This window comes from Crotalus tigris, unplaced genomic scaffold, assembly GCF_016545835.1.
Source record: "Crotalus tigris isolate CLP2741 ecotype Arizona unplaced genomic scaffold, ASM1654583v1 scf7180000017725.2566008, whole genome shotgun sequence".
NCBI classification, from domain to species: Eukaryota; Metazoa; Chordata; class Lepidosauria; order Squamata; family Viperidae; genus Crotalus; species Crotalus tigris.
Genome location: NW_024096593.1, coordinates 1272792 through 1290284, shown reverse-complemented (window position 1 = coordinate 1290284; position 17493 = coordinate 1272792). Strand labels below are relative to the sequence as shown.

Sequence of the window (17493 nt, the reverse complement as noted above, 5' to 3'; positions counted from 1 at the left end):
AAAAGCTTACAATCAGACAAAACATGTGTTTTCATACAGCTAAATACTGGGTTGTGCATCTCAGAACAAAGAATGCAGATTATGCCTGGAAGAAAGAAGACTCCCTTCTTGGAAAGCAGCCAATGGAAAAAGGAGGTTGAGGTCTTTTTGGGTAATTAGCACTTTACAGAATCTCAGTGTATTACTGCAGCAAAGATGTCTATTTCAGTATGATAATGTACAAGAAAAAGCAATCTTAACAGAATTTCCCTTTCAGGTATCTTAGCAATAGAACTGAAGACCTCAGACACTATACTGTTGAAATACACTTTGAAGATTTGTTTAGCATATGCTAATAAAATATAAATGTGTCAGCAAATTGTTGTATTCTAAACAGAGAGCAACATTCATTTTAATTTAGGACTCAGTGTAAAACCTTCTATAATTCCCAATTTCTACCTGCTCCTTCCTCTTTACAACTACAAAATAAGATTGGGGGCAGAGGCCCCTAAATTATTTTACTGTATGAAAATGTAAAAAGAGTTTTGAGAAGGCATAGTACGCTCACCATTTCCTTAAGATTTAAATGGTTGGATCATAATTTCTCCAAGTCAGTTGTATCCATAAAATTCTGGTTAGTTTAAAACAGAAAACATTTTTTTCTCTTTATTGGTTAAGATTTTATCTGCAGTGACCAGCTTAGCAGTATTTGGGAATTAAATCATAGTCTTAATCCTATATAATTCTATAAGACATCTTTTAATTTTAGGATTCCAGTCTGAGAATAACTATCTTAACATAGATACCTACATAAATAACAGTTTTGGTTAAACAAGACATAGGACCCTATAGCCATATAGCATTTCATAAAACTAACATCCTTAAAGATATTAGATTATAAAGAGTAAATATTCCTGTCATGAAATATTGATTGTATACATAACTACTGTAATATTCCTTGCCTTTTTATCAGTAACAGGGTAGATCACATTACTTAGTATGCTTTAAGTAATACTCCATAAAAGTTTTGCCATATAAGAAAGTGGTTGTATTTAGAGATCTAGAGATAATTTATCCCACACACTAACAACAATTTGGCCTAAATATGACTTTGAAATTCAGAGCTAACATGTCAGTACACCACCTTGGAATTAATTGGAAGCAGGCCAGCCAAAATTACCTTCTGAATACCAAGAGTATTGCATAATATAAATATACTGTATGCTAATTGTGCATATAATTTTAAGTATCTGTTATATTGCCTTAAAGAGTAGTAGTGTGTACTTCAGGCATGTCAAACTGCCGGCCTGTGGGTCGGATGCATCATGCCAGCAACGCGCCCACCCCAGTGCTGGCAATGGGGAAAAAGTCATGATATGTCATGCAACGTCACGTGACATCGTGAGTTTGACATGCCTCGTGTACTTCAACATGCTATAAACTGTTATACTTTAATATCTTATACTGTATATTGTAGCTGCATTATTTTTTTTCTTTCTTCCCCAGTGTATTTAAAAAGGCTTTAACCTGATCAGCTTGTTAATAAAGATTATATTGCAGACTTCCCATTGCTAACACCAACAAGAAACCAATGATCCATTTCCCATAGATCATCATGTAACAGGGGAGAACATAGGGTTCCCTTGGTTTGGAAGATTACACTTTCTGCAGCTAAGAGTTGCAGACAACAAATAGGCTGTGAATTCTACTGCCGTGCTCTAATTCCTCGCTACTTGCCATTGTGTATGCCTCGATTGATCTTTCATATCTGCGGTGTCTTACAAAGAATGCTTTTTTGGATGTAAATTGCAGGCATGGGAATTTTGAACTTAAATCAAGCCCAACCATTTACTCAAGCAGCTTAAAAAGGGGGTTCTGTTGTCCTTATATAAGATATAAAGTTAATTTATGATCTGCCTCCCAAAAATAAAGAGGCTCCTTCAATCCATGCACTGCTTCTAATCCAATCAGTATTTCACTGGCAGAACAGAGATTGATATGACTTTCCAATGCCTGTTTTGCTGTTCTGTATTCTTTCCCCATTGCTCTGAAGAACTGGGAGACCTTCAGAACACCATTGGAGATGACAGTCAGAATGGCAGAAATAATTCAGTCAGTCAGATATCAAGTAATCAAATGACATCTTTCCTATCTCCAGCTGAACTCTATTGGTGGAAGAAACACTCCCACTGTTGGAAGGAAACCAAGAATCAATCTGGTAGTTGGGTTGAACTGGACTACTAAGCTAAAATGTGGTTTCCTTGTTTGTGGCCCAATGTATTGTAGACACCCAGCTACTATGATTTGTTGGTGCTTCATTGTTGAACAAACCAGCCAGCTGAGTTAATTCCCTAATCGTGGATTTAAGGATGAGTTATAAGCTGTGAAAACATAGCTGTGGAAATAGACACCATTTTCTTAGCAGTATTTTACAAATATTTTTGGGGAGAAAGTGAGCTTTATTTTGTATTTACGATGGCTGTTTTAGTGGGAATGCTTTAAAAAAACATTATATTCCAATACAGGTAGTCCTCGACTTACAACATTTAGTGACGGTTCAAAGTCACACCAGCATGGAAAAAAGTGACTTATGACCAATTTTCACAATTAAAACCATTGCAACATCCTCATGGTCATGTGATCAAAATTCAGATGCTTGGCATCTAATTCATATTTATGACGGTTGCAATGTCCCAGGATCATGTGATCCTCTTTTGCAACCCACTGACAAGCAAAGTCAGTGGGGAAGCCAGATTCACTTAACAACCATGTGCTAACTTAACAACTGCAGTGATTCACTTAAGTCAGTGTTTCCCAAACTTGACAATTTTAAGGCATGTGGACTTCAACTCCCAGAATTCCACAGCCAGCAATGCTGGCTGTGGAATTCTGGGAGTTGAAGTCCACATGCCATAAAATTGTCAAGTTTGGGAAACACTGACTTAAGAAATGTGGCCAGATCGTAAAATGGGACAAAATTTACTTAACAAATGTCTCATTTATCAATTACCTGTAATTTTATGCATTTATTATCCATTCAAATGCAAGTATATGATTACAAATTATATAAAAAAAATTCCAGTATTTCATAATTTAACCTGAATTTCCTTAAGCTTAATTAGCTGCAGTCTCATAAAAATCTTCCCGCAATTTGTCCAACTTAAATAAAGAATCAAACATCTACTTATACTTATCAAACTATCTCAATACATTCATAGCCATTTCAATCTGTTGTCTTGATGCCTATTTTTGATGAGACTGTGAATAAAGGATCATAGTGTGACGGGATGGTGCATTACCATAAATCAAGTTTTGTGAAAGACCTTTCTGTTCACATGGCCTGCAGTTTGTAATTACCATGGTAATCTACTCTGAAATATCAACTCTTAGATGCATCAAAGGGACTACTCAACTTACTCACCATCTAAAGGTTAATTTGTGTACAACACGGTTTCAATAGTCAAAGTAATATTTACGAAGGTAATAGAAATCACTTTCACATTAACTGGAAATGGTGGGGAATAAACTCATTCATACATACATATATATTACATATATTATTCATGCTCAGCTAAAAATATAATGCACAATGTTTTTACTATTGCTGCTACAACTTGGCTTGTCAGAGAAAACTATAATCATAAATTTGCTATTTTTTTCAAGCATACTTTTAAAAATACAATCAAAATCCAACATATAATACATTGCTAAAACAACAGTAATTCTTTCTTTCCAAAGTTTCAGATCAAGGACACCATTTTCAAATACACATCTTTCAGTACTTTGTTCAAATAATAGTGGTGATTTATTAAGAAACACGCTTTGGAATGTTGAAATCTATTCATGCTGATTGGCAATCCCTATAAATAAGTATTTATCTAATTAGCAAGCCATTCAGGATCTCTTTTGTTGTATTTGAAGTTAATAACCCTTCAAGAGACTGCCTGGAAATACAATGAGAAAAACAATTATTGTAAGTATTTAAATGTTTTGAACACTGTCCAGAAGAAAAATTTAGCAATATAACAGAACAGTATAGTTGTAACAGGGATTTCACAAGATACTCAGTAAATAAAAATTAACATAAATGAGCACTAGGTAAGATTTTTGATTTCTTTGCTGCTGAATTACTTCATGCAAAAATCATACAAATGAGAAATGGAAAGAGCATAGAAATAAATACAAATTTGTTCAGTAATTCATCTTATATAGCTGATCATCAATTTCCCTCATTCCAGTTAGTTTTCCTCACACGTCATTTTGGTGCAAACTCTCATAAGCTTTTGGTTATTCTTATGAGATCATTGATGGGCAAGGATGGCCTTTTTAGCCTTCTTGGGGAAGGAGGCTTTAGGAGAGGCTCAGTGCAAATTAGGTGCATTTACCTGTTAAAATTTTTCATGCACCCATTTGAATAAAGCAGCAAAAATCATGGCATAAGTACGTTTTGAGTAATTCTGCAATTGTGGGCCAAATGCATTCTATCCTTGACTTCTGTGAATGACATAGTATGCATTGACCCTTTGGAGGTATAGGGCTCTTATATTGGTTGTCTCAGTAGTATATACAGGTCATGGGGGAACCTTATATAGCAACTGCAGGGCATATATTGCCACACTATTTTATTTTATTTTGGTTGTGCACTAAATGAATTGTGAGAGGTTTGTTTATGAATTCATAAACTAAATATATGACCTGAGGAATGTACTTTTATTCCCAAGTATCCTTCCAGTTTCTTTGAAACTTTAAACAGGTGTTCTGACAAATACAATAGCACAAGACACCTAAATTTGTTTGTATAGAGTCTAACAGGTTGAATTCCCAAGTCAGTCTGCACATGATTGCAGAATTAGAGAATTTACATATTAGCAGTTCATAGGCCAATGCAAATTATATACAAATATTTGACTTACCCTTTCTGTACCAGTGCAAAATGTCTAATTAGCAAAATCTAAAGTTTGCAGGAATCCTAAACTTCTTAAGAACTATACTTCCCACCTTTGCTTTATTTGCTTCACAATAGTAGTAGTAGTAGGTAGTAGTAGTAGTAGTAGTAGTAGTAGTAGTAGTAGTAGTAGTAGTAGTAGTAGTAGAAGAAGAAGAAGAAGAAGAGTTGGAAGGGTCTTCTAGTCCAACCCGTGCTCAGGCAGGAAACCCTATACCATTTCAGACAAATTGCTCTCCAGTCTCTTCTTTAAAACGTCCAGTGTTGGGTTATTCACAACTTCTGGAGACAGGTTGTTCCACTGATTAATTCTCTGTTTGATTAGTTTCCGTCCATTGCTTCTTGTCATGCCTTCAAATGCTTTGGAGAATAGCTTGACTCCCTCTTCTTTGTGGCAAACTGTGAGATATTGGAACACTGCTATCATGTCACCCCTAGTCCTTCTCTTCATTAAATCAGACATATCCAATTCCAGCAACTATTCCGTATATGTTTTAGCCTCCAGTCCCCTAATCATCTTTATTGCTCTTCTCTGCACTCTTTCTAGAGCAGGGATGTCAAACCAGCCCGCGTGCCGGATGCGTCATGCTGAAACCATGCCCACCCCATTGCCAAAAATGGGAAAAAAAGTCGTGATACATTGCGACATGTAATGTGACTTGCGAGGTTGACATCCCTGTTCTAGAGTCTGAACATGTTTTTTACATTGTGGTAACCAAAACTGGATGCAGTATTCCAAGTGTGGCCTTACCAAGGCATTGTAAAGTGGTATTAACATTTCATGTGATCTTGATTCTATCCCTGTTAATGCAGCCTAGCACTGTGTTGGCTTTTTTGGCAGGTGCAACACAGTGCTGGCTCATATTTTAAACGATTGTCCAGTAGGACTCTGAAATCCCTCTCAAGGGAGGGATGTGATTCTTCTCAAGGGAGGAATCTGTGAGTTCCCAACATTAAAAGATAGTTTATTTTTATCAGAATTGTCAGATTATTATGACTTTGGCAAACATATTTTTTGGTATCCCTCCTTCCCAACGTTGATGAGAATGAGTGGATTTGACAATCATCATAGACTCTGATTGCTAAATTATCCGCAGCTCTAGGAAAGAAACTGATTGATGATCCTGACAGAATAACACATATTCCCCAATCTATACTGCACATTTCTCAGGAATTCTATTTTCGAATTACTGTCTGATATAATGGAAGAAAAAGTTGGGTCCACCAAGGCATCGGTGCTCTTCCCGGAGGCCACACAACACACTTTGCCTGAATCAAAACCCAACCTAAGCCGAACACATCCCTGATAACTTCCAAGTGGAGAGCTGTGCTGCAGCAGCAGCAAAGCGTTTCGAAGCACTCTAAAATAACATTTTTACTTCCTTTGCTGGACCGGACCACATCGTTCCTATCTCACCTGCGGGAACAAAAGCAGCAACCTGCAAGCGAAATACAACGTCACTAGCCCTGCCCTTTCGCGCCTTAAAAAATCTGTGCCCCGGAGGCAAAGATTGCTGGAAAGGGAATTGTCTTCGCTGCCGATGAGATCCTAGCCCCGGAGCGAAAACTCTTGTCTTCCTGCAAGCGAGATCGGAGGAAGGTCGTCCCCCTGCTGTCTTTCGGGGGACCCTTCCCAGCCGCTTCGGGCGGCAGAGAAACGAAGTCTCGGTTCCTGGGTGGGCCGGGGAGGGGTAGGCAGTTCCTGGGCGGTGCGAGGAGCTGCCAGCTCCCACCCCCTCTCCTCCCCTTGAGTACCTGCAGCAGGCAGTGGCCGAGTCCCAGAGAGCCCCGCTCCGGAGCAGCACAGAAGCCCGGCTCCTGCACCTTGTCGTCCGCGCTGCCGTCCCCGGGTCCCAAAGTCCGTCGGAACTCGCGCTCACCGCTCATCGCCGGGCGAGAGAGAGGCAGCACTAGCAGCGGCATGGCCGAACCGCCCAGGCACCTTCGCCGCTGCAGGGCGCCGCTGCTCCTGTTCTGCACTCTGGCTGCGCTCGGGACCACCCAGCCACAGCCGCACTCAGCCGGGCCGCCGCTTCTCCTTCAGCCGGCGGAACCGGACCTTCTCGACGGGGCCGCCGCGGGGATCGTGGTGGCCAACCGCGGGCTGCGCGTGCCTTTCGGCCGCTCCGTCTTCCTGGATCCCGCCCGCGACCTGGTGATCCGCGTGCAGCCGGGCGACAAGTGCACCGTGACCGTCTTGGAAAACGGACCGCCGCCTGCGCCTCACCGGCCCGGGGCGCTCTCCCCGCAACGCTTCCCCTGCGATTTCGGTCCCGGAGAGGTGACCTACACGCACTACGGGTCTCGCAGCCCCGGCCGCGACCGCCTCAGCCTCCAGCTCCGCTACGACTCCCCCAGCCGCACGTTCGTGGTGCCTTTCGCGCTGGAGGCCGAGGTGCTCTCGCAGCAGCTGCGCCTCCTCAGCCGCAACCTGCCGCTGGCCGTGGAGAAACTGCAGGGCCTCAGTCAGCCGCTGGACGCCAAAGTCCTGGCCTTCGCCGAGGCGGGAGAAGCCGGGCGTCGCCACTGCCGCCTCACCGCCCTCCCTCACCCGCCCAGCAGCGGCAACCACCTGCCTTCCTACGGGCGCTTGATCGACCCCCGCGGACGCCCCCTGCCGCCGGGCTACAGCAGTGAGTGCCGCCGCTTCCTGAGCGAGGGCATCCGCTACCAGCACACGGCTCCCACGCCGTCCCCCAACCGTGACCACATCCCCATGCGAGTGGAAGTGCTAGAGGACAGCGGCTCTCCCGAGAGCCTAGGCCAGCAGGAATATTTTCAGGTGGTGGTTCGGATCCGGGAGGGGACCGAGAATACCCCACCCAAGCCCAGCTTTGTGGCTTTGCTCATGATGGAGGTGGACCAGTTTGTACTTACTGCCATCACCCCTGATATGCTGGCTGCAGAGGACTTGGAGTCACCTTCAGATCTGCTGCTGTTTAATCTCACCTCCCCCTGGCCCAGTGTTGGAGAGCTGGACACGGCAACTGGTTACTTAATAAGTACTGATGATCCTAGTCGGCCACTCATTTCTTTCACTCAGCGGGAGTTGAGGGAACTGAAGATTGCCTACCAGCCTCCTACAGTGGACTCAGACCAGGAGCGCCTCTTCCAGCTTGAGATGGAGGTGTTGGACCCTGAGGGTGCCTCTTCAGACCCCTTTGCTTTTGTGGTGGTGGTGAAACCTATGAACACTTTGGCTCCGGTGGCTGTCTTTAATCGCATTGCTGGCTCTCAAATGATGCTTTTTGAAGGCCAATCAAGGCCGCTTTCTGACAATCTTGTAATCAGTGATGAGGACAACTTAGAGGAAGTGAAGATTTGGGTCACAAGAGGTCTAAAACATGGTGAACTCAGAGTTTTAGGTACATCTCCTGGTCGTCATTTTTTTACTGCAGCAGAGTTGGAAGCTGGACAGGTGATCTACCAGCATGATGGCAGTGAGCACAGTTTCAGTGATAACATTATCTTCCGCATGGAGGATGGACAACACCAGGTGGAGTTTTTTTATCCAATTACAATTGCCCCTGATGATGATCAACCACCACTCCTCAATGCCAACACTGGCCTGGTCCTAAGTGAGCACCAGGTGGTCCAGATCTCACCCTTTGTTCTCAGTGCTACTGATATAGACTCTGATGACTCAACTATTCGGTTTGTTATTAAGGAGGTTGAAAGATCTTCAGATATACCTGTCCCAAAGCATTTTGGTGAATTTCTGTTGCGTCAGGAAGAGGTTCCATCATCCTATGAAAAAGAGGAAGATGTGGAAGAAGATCAGAGTGATACATCTTCCTGGTACTTTATAGACAGTGAGGGTCTGTATGAGAAGGTAGTGACTGAATGGCTGCAAGAGGATATCCTGGATGGAAAGTTGTTCTACAGGCATCTTGGACCTCATAGCACGAATGTAATGATGGATCAATTTGTATTCTATCTCCAAGATGATAATGACCCTCCAAATCAATCTGGAGAACAGGTGTTTATCATCAAGATACAGCCAGTAGATAACCTATCTCCAGAATTATCCCCAGGGACAACTTTAGAGATGACTGTCCTAGAATACCAGGTGACACATTTCAAGAAGCATTATCTGTGTTATACTGATTTGGACACAGATGACCGGGAGCTGAAATATACAGTGCTTACATCACCAACTGATATTGATGAAAATCACCCTGTCTTGGCAGGTGAAATTGTATTGACTGACAACCCTCTGATGCCCATTACCCATTTCACTCAAGCACAGATAAATCATCATAAAGTTGCCTATAGACCACCAGACCAAGAACTTGGCATTACTCCAAGAATAGCACAATTCACTTACAGTGTAGAAGATGCAGCTGGTAATTCTGTGCTAGGCACTTTCACTTTCTTCTTGCAGCCAGTGAATAATCAGCCCCCACAAATAACCAATGCTGGTTTCACAGTGTTTGAGGGGCACAGCTTCTTTCTCACCACCACTCAGCTAGATGCTACTGATAAAGATACAGACACTGACCGAATTGTCTTCGCTTTAACTGAAACACCTCAGCATGGCCACCTGCGCTACTTGGAGGAGGGATTGATGGTACAGGGTGAATCTTTTCTGTTAGATGACATTGCTAATGGTCGCATATCCTATCAGCATAATGGTGATGAGTACAGAAGTGATTCCTTTCAGTTAGAAGTAAGTGATGAAGTTCATCTAGTACCAATCACAGTTAAAATTACTGTTCAACCAGTTGATGATGAACGTCCCAGCATCATGGTCCCTGGTAGTAATGGACTTTTGGGGACCTTTATTGATGTTCTGGAAAATAGTGCTACTGAAATAACTACCTCTCTTATCCAGGGCACAGATGAGGATACTGATGAACTGGCATTAACTTTTATTGTAGAGGATCCCCCTAAGCTGGGTAGTATTTTAGTGGATGGAGTACCCTCTAAAAGATTCACTCAAGAGGATCTCATAAGCGGAACCGTTGTTTATGCTCACAATAGTGGAGAGATTGGATTGAAGAAGCAGACTGATTCTTTCAATCTTACTATCTCAGATCGGTCCAGTGAGTGGGTGGTGAGAGGAAGCACAGTAGAAGGAGTACGTGTTACTGTAACTCTTTTGCCAGTGGACAACATTGCTCCTGAAGTTACGTTGGGAGAAGAACCATTCACTGTTCATGAAGGAGGAAAGAATGTGCTAAGGCTAGAACTGCTGGTTGTGGAAGATCTTGATACTCCCAGAGATGATATTCTCTGTACCATTCTAACACAGTCCACTGCTGGATACCTAGAGAATATCTCTCCAGCACCAGGATCTGAAAAATCCAGAGCTGGGATTCCCATCAGTGCATTTTCCATCAAAGATATTCGTGTTGGTCATATCAATTATGTTCAGAGCATCCATAAGGGAATAGAACCTTTAGAAGACAGATTCACTTTCCATTGCTCTGATGGTATTAACTTTTCACCACCTCAGTTCTTTCCAATTATCATTACCCCAACCAATGATGAGAAGCCTGAATTGTTTGTACGTGAGTTTGTGGTATTGGAAGGAATGAGCCTGGTAATTGACACTCCCATTCTCAATGGTGCTGATGCTGATATTCCCCCAGATGAATTGCGCTTCTTTATAACTGTTCCTCCAAAGCATGGGCAGATTGTTAACCAGCTGGCTACAGGTACTGTATCTGTTACCAATTTCACTCTGGAAGAAATTCAGGAAGCATCTAGCATTATGTATGAGCATGATGACTCAGAAACTAAAGAGGACTCTTTCAAAATCCAGCTCACTGATGGCTTACACGCAGTGGAAGAAGAAGTGTTAATAATGGTGATTTTGGTTGATGATGAAACACCCCGGATGTCCATCAATGATGGATTAGAAGTAGATATTGGGGAAACTAAAGTTATCACCAATCAAGATCTCAAAGCCACTGACCTAGACTCAGAAGACAGGATGCTTACTTACATTATTCGTTTACCCCCGAGGCATGGCTTATTGCAGCAAATAAGTAAAGAAAAAGAGGTGCTATACAACATTACACTTGGCATGAATTTCACACAGGATGACATAGATCATAAATATATATGTTATACACATACAAGCCAACAGGGACTCCGTGACTTAATTAAGTTTGATGTCACTGATGGCATCAATCCTTTGATAGACAGATATTTCTACATTACTATCAATGGCATTGATATGGTGTTTCCCGAGGTGGTCAATAAAGGAGTCACTCTAAAAGAAGGTGGGAAAGTGACTCTCACTACTGATCTTCTCAGCACAAGTGATATCAACAGTCCTGATGAATTACTCAGGTTCAGCATCACCCGGGCACCAAGCAGAGGTCATTTAGAGAATTCTGACAACCCTGGAGTTCTTGTCACCACCTTCACTCAGCTTCAACTAGCTGGAAACAAGATTTATTACATTCACACTGCAGATGATGAGGTGAAGATGGATAGTTTTGAGTTTGAAGTGACTGATGGCTATAATCCAGTCTTCCGTACTTTTAGAGTCTCTATTACTGATGTGGACAATAAGAAACCAATTCTAACAATACATGACCTCATAGTTCAAGAAGGGGAAACCAAACTGATCACGCCATTTGAACTAAATGTGCATGATAGGGATACACCTGACCATCTACTCCGTTTCATAATTACCCAAGTCCCTATACATGGTCAGATTATTTATAACAACAGTTATTCTGTCACCAGTTTCACTAAACAAGATTTAAATGAAAATATGATCAACTATAAACATGATGGTGCCGAAATTAATCATGATAGCTTCTCTTTCACTGTAACAGATGGGACACATCCAGATTTTTATGTTTTTCCTGATGTCATCCTTGAAACCCGTCACCCACAGATGATGAAAATTCAGATCAATGCTTTAGACAATGGAATACCACAGATAGTAGTGAACAAGGGTGCCTCCACATTGAGAAATATAGCAACTGGACAACTGGGTTTCCTAATAACCAGCAAGTCTCTGAAGGCAGAAGACAGAGATAGTCCACACAAATTATTGAAATATAAGATCACAGATGGGCCAAAACATGGATTCCTCATTAATATTGGTCTAGGAAATACAAGTGTCAAATCCTTTTCCCAAGGTTAGTACTATATATAATCATTGTTATATAGTTTATTCATTGTTTTAGAAGGTTGGTGCTTCTAAAACAATGAAATCTGTTTGAATGTTGTTTTAAAATCATATTCACATCTACAAGCAATTTACTCTTTGATAGAGTCCTTATATCTATCCAATCCATGGGTTTATTTAACTTGATTTGTTGCCAGAATCAAAATTAGTTGGATTCATACAACTGCCAAGCCAAAAGCATTTCCTGCCCTATACTGGCTTAAATCCAGCAGTAAGGATCTCAGTCCATTATAGGTCAAGTGGCTTTACACTATGGACACAAATACATTTTTAAATTGCCATAGATGTATACAGTTTATTAAAAGAGCATTCTCAGATGTTTGGCAGTGTAAAATATTTAACTTTCAAAAATTCTCAACATTCTAAAAACTTGTGATATATTAACAAATATATAAATGCCTGTAATATATATTATCCAGTGAAATAAGAAAGCAATTTTACTGTGATATCACTCCATATTCAGTGATTACAACCAGGACAACCTATCAATTTTATATTTTATTCCAGGTGCTCTAAGCATATAATAATTAATAGCTTGGATTCACACATGAAGACTTAATGTGACTTGTTCTGAGATTTGTAAATGTTTTGTGTCTTAACATAACGTGTGAATTGCTGTGGCTTGTTCTATAAAATCTGACAGTACTATGTGTACACTCAACTATAGGTTCTAAATGAAAACAAGTGACTCACAATCATTTAAACCAGTCTGCTCCAACCTGATGCTTTGCAAATGAAGTTCTATAATCTCTTTCTGGACATTGAAGTCTGAACACCTGAACAGCTCAGATTCATCCAAAGGGCATCAGGTTTGGTACTCCAGATGACAAAGGAGAAAATATTAAATCTTTTCAGATGTTCATATGTTGTGTAGGATATCTAGACAAATATAAGCTGATTCTAAACAAACAAACAAACAAAACCAAAGGGGTAAGTTTAACCTGTATTGAAAAGATTTTGATGTCAGCATTGCAGTGACTTGTGTAATTTTTCTCATTCCCATCAGCTGATATTGATGACATGAAGATATGTTATGCCTTGAAAGAACGTGAAAATGCTACGAGTGATAGCTTCTATTTTTCAGTTGAAGATAGTGGTAAGATTTTCTATTTTTTATAGTGGATTGCTAGGTTTAAAATGATGTGCACATGAATAGTGGCATCAAATATTGTGAATTTAAGTTGCACAAAATATATTTCTTGCCCTGAAACTATGCTTTATTAAAACATAACTAAGTCCTTTTGTGCTCAGTGGTATTGGAACACATATATTGTACATGCAAGAATATACAATAATTGGAAATTATCATTTATTTTGGCTTGGTATAAATACATTATTACACCTTATTTATAGATTGGAAATGGCTTCTTTAAAGACAATATTATCAGTGTGAAACCTGGCTTAGGAGGTGAAGAAATACACTGTAACATCCTCCAGTCTCCATGAACTGATAGGAAAGATTTGAATATTTGTGATGTATTTATTTTCAATCAAATGTGATTATAATATGGTACCTATGCAGATATATGACCCCAAATACTAGTTATACATTATAATTGGACTTTTAAAATGTTATGTGGGTTATTATTGGTGAACATGTGTTTCTTGTAAATCCATCTCATCTCTATGGCAGGAGGGATTCAATATTTTTCTGGCTAAGAGTCAGCTGGTGCTCTAAATGTTGTTCCAGAAGTTGCAATCCTAAAATTAGTCATGACAAAGAAAGGGGAAGTACAAGAAACTAATTTTAGGACTATGCAGTATTTCAGATTTGATTCCAAAAACTGATTCAGGGTACACAGGAGTGCACATCTGTTTGTAATTCTTTAAAGCACCCATTTTTTTTCTCAGCGAGCTTCAAAGGGCATTTGATATGGAAGAACTTCTATCTGCTTTAAAGACTTGCAAACAGGGCTAGATTCATACTACCCATGTATTCTGAAGCATCTCAAATCCCAAAATGCTGCACTGTCATTACACAATCAATATAACTATTTCCAATATATTTAGTCATTTCCACTTCTGTCCTATTAAAATTATGATTTGGTAGACATTTTTGAAAGATGGAAAGAGCTGTATCTATGGCATGGGGTAGTCAGAGAAGGAAATGCTGATTCAGATCTACAGCTTTCTTTTAATAAATATATGATTGAGAAAAGAAAGCTATGGAACAATATATGAAAATAATCGTATATAATCACTTGATAAGACTAAAATCCTGGCATATCTATTTGTTAGCATTTTAATATGTATTTGGCTATACTAGACGATATTTTGGCTATACCAGAAGGTATGAGTAGTCATTCCCCAACTTGGCCACTTTCCAGAATGCTCACCAGTGGAATAGTGGAACTGGCTAAGGAATTCTGGGAGTTGAAATCCATACAGCTGGAAGGCAGCCAAGTCATGGAAGACTGCATGATATGTATAAAAGTGTAATATGGGAAGAGCTATATTGGAATAGCCCAAAATCTATTTTATCCTCCATTCTATTCCCACTGTAGCCTTTAATATCCATTAAAGTGATAATTTGAGATATATCACATTCATCATGCACACAAGGATTAATTTTGTTTAGATCCAGTAGGATTGCCTTTCATACAAACATGTATAAGATTGTGATAAGGTATATATACTTTTTTTAAAAAAGCTGTTATGAGCTACAATTTTTCTGATTTATCAGTAAACTCTAATGATAACAATGATCACAGACTTTATTATTATTATTCCTAGATTTTTAAAGTAAAGTCACATTCTTTGGTAATTTTGCCTTCAGGCAAAAATATTCTTATGATACAATGTACAATGAAATATTAATTGTAGTTGAAATTTCTTATTTGGAGAATGTTTGCATTACATTCAATATTCAGAAAATGGAGCAAAATGTGGCACTTCTTTATATTCCAAAATATATTCTCTATATATGTTTGTGTTTTCTGAAAACCATGTGAGACAGAATAGCTGTTTAAAATTAATGCTGGATCTCTGTTAAGCAAAACCTTTTACTAACTTGTTTGAAATCCATATGTACTAAAGATATATAAGATGAATATGATCTCTTTTATGCACACAGTATATAAGCTTAGTAAAAATGTGATTATCTTTGGAATAAACAATAATTGATTTCATAAGGTACAATAATGTACCAAAGATGAGAAACTAATATTTGAGGTTTTATAGAATGAAAACACATGCATTCATCAGAAGTTTCTTAATGGATCTGAGATTAATGAAGGTAATAGATAAAGTGATAGTAAAACTACTAATAGGTGATAATTGGTTTTAAGAACTGTATGACTAAATGTAATATGATGTTCGGTTTACTGGCAGAGCAGGAAGGATATGCCTTCAGGTGCATTATTTCTAATTAAAATAGATAATGCAACTCGCTATTTGTGTATTGCATCAGTGCATAATAATTAATGTGTGAACAAAAATCTTGTGGAATAGAAATTGAGTAACCAGGAGGATACATTTAGCTTTCAAAAGTAGTCACAGGGAGATTTGAAATAATAAATTATGATAATATCTTGCATAGTAATTCTTCTAATAATGCAAAATATGGGATAAGTGAGGCAGAGATCTTCATTTATTTATTTAGTTAATTAATAAATTTATATGGCCACCTGTCTCATATACATGACTCTGGATTAGGAATATATTGGTTCCAATAAATTCTGCAGGGGTTGCAGCAATGGTTACCAAAACTGGAAGGTAGACACATGCAATCACTTTATACCAATGTGCTCTCTCTCTCTCTCTCTCTCTCTCTCTCTCTCTCTCTCTCTCTCTCTCTCTCTCTCTCTCAGGGTTGCTGGGAAGAAACTTTAAGGAAATAAATAAATTGGAAGAAATAGATTATCTATTGTTTTCTTCTGCTTTCATTAGTAAACAGTGATTAGAAATAAATGAAAGAGACACATCTAAAGAACTGTATGGAGTTTTCCTTAAATGTTTCAAAGTACTCGATATATATATGTGATTTACCACATCAATGAGATCAACTCCACCCAATACTTCCTCCCAGAGAGCAAGGAGAGAGTGATATGGAGAAAATGCATTTGAAGATGATAGGAGTACCATTTGGGCATATATTCATCATTTGATAATCTAAGATAAGGGCGGTCCCCAAAGGCTGAACGTCTGGGTATTCCTTTAGAGCAGTACCTTCCCTATGTGTATTGTCCCCTCCCTCCATTTCAGACTATGAGGACGTTTGGGAGAGCAGGGATAAGAATGTAGCTGTAGCATTGGAGTTAGATGTGCTGCTGTGGCTTTTATTTCATTAGAGTGACCAATGATATGAGCAATTGCCTAAATAAGGCTAGGCAAGCAGGATAGCCAGGTGGTTGCTTCTACCCGGACGATCACACTTTGGCAAATTTACTTGTTCATTTTCTATACCCAGATTTAATGGGAATTCTTAGAAGCAGAAAGTGAGTTTATATCATATTGATGTATGAGATCTACTAGATGGCAAAAAATAACATTCTCTTTGATTAATCAAATAATTTCTATGCCCTACCCAGCAGGTGGCACCTTAAAACCTTTAGTCATTTTACAGTTTGGAAGGATCCTCCTTTTAAAAACAATTCTACTACAGTAATCAATAATGTTGTGATAAGAAAAATGGCTTATAACATGCACTCCTACTAATAACAATGAGAGAAAAGTATTGAACACAAGCCAAGAGAAATAAAACAGCTGGAAAGAAAATACAATAAGTTACATAAATCAGCTTTGGGTATTCCAGTGATATGGAAAGTATATACGTGTGGTTTTCTGGTTCATGGTTTTGTGTCATGAAGAAGCTAATATTTGGCAAGCTTAGTTGTGTCCTAGAATTAACTTAAAATACTGCTAACTATATTTACAAATCAGAACAATAGGACACCATGCTTAGCCCTTTATTGCTTCAATTTATTATCATAATATAAGTTGATTTGTATATTGTCTTAAACATTGATAAAAACTGAAATAATTGCATAAAAACCTTCCAATGAATAGCAAAATATTGATTGGCATAATAATTTGTGTTTCATCATTCTTTTAGATAAGTTAACAGACTTTTATAGGAGCTGAGATAGTTTTCTTATTATTCAATAGACCATCTATAATCTTCTCCTTTTGAAAATCTATTCACTTAAAATTTTAATGTATTTTATATTTTGCTTACTTTAAGAAGTTGTAAAGTATGTTGAAATAAATGCATTGTAAATAATGAAAACAGTTTCCAAAAAGTAAACCTTATAAGGAAAAAAGTTTTATACGGTTATTTAACAGAACTATAAATAAAGATGAAATACTCTCCTTTTATTATATATCTTCAACCATGTTTAAGAAATAGAATACTTTGCTGAAATGCATATAATGGATTTTTAGAGAAAGATAGTTTATAGTAGTTACATTTATGTTT

General features: G+C 38.9%; 1 protein-coding gene across 2 annotated transcripts in view; it reads left to right on the top strand.

Annotated features, from left to right (window-relative positions):
* Positions 1 to 5755: 5755 nt before the first annotated feature.
* Positions 5756 to 17493, top strand: part of FREM3 (FRAS1 related extracellular matrix 3) — a 79099-nt gene continuing 67361 nt past the window's right edge. For both annotated transcript variants that reach the window (XM_039338958.1, XM_039338959.1), the window contains exons 1-2: positions 5756 to 12027; positions 13084 to 13173. In XM_039338958.1, coding sequence (XP_039194892.1) covers positions 6846 to 12027; positions 13084 to 13173 — 5272 coding nt within the window. In that variant the 5' untranslated portion in view covers positions 5756 to 6845. The remainder of the gene's footprint in view (positions 12028 to 13083; positions 13174 to 17493) is intronic.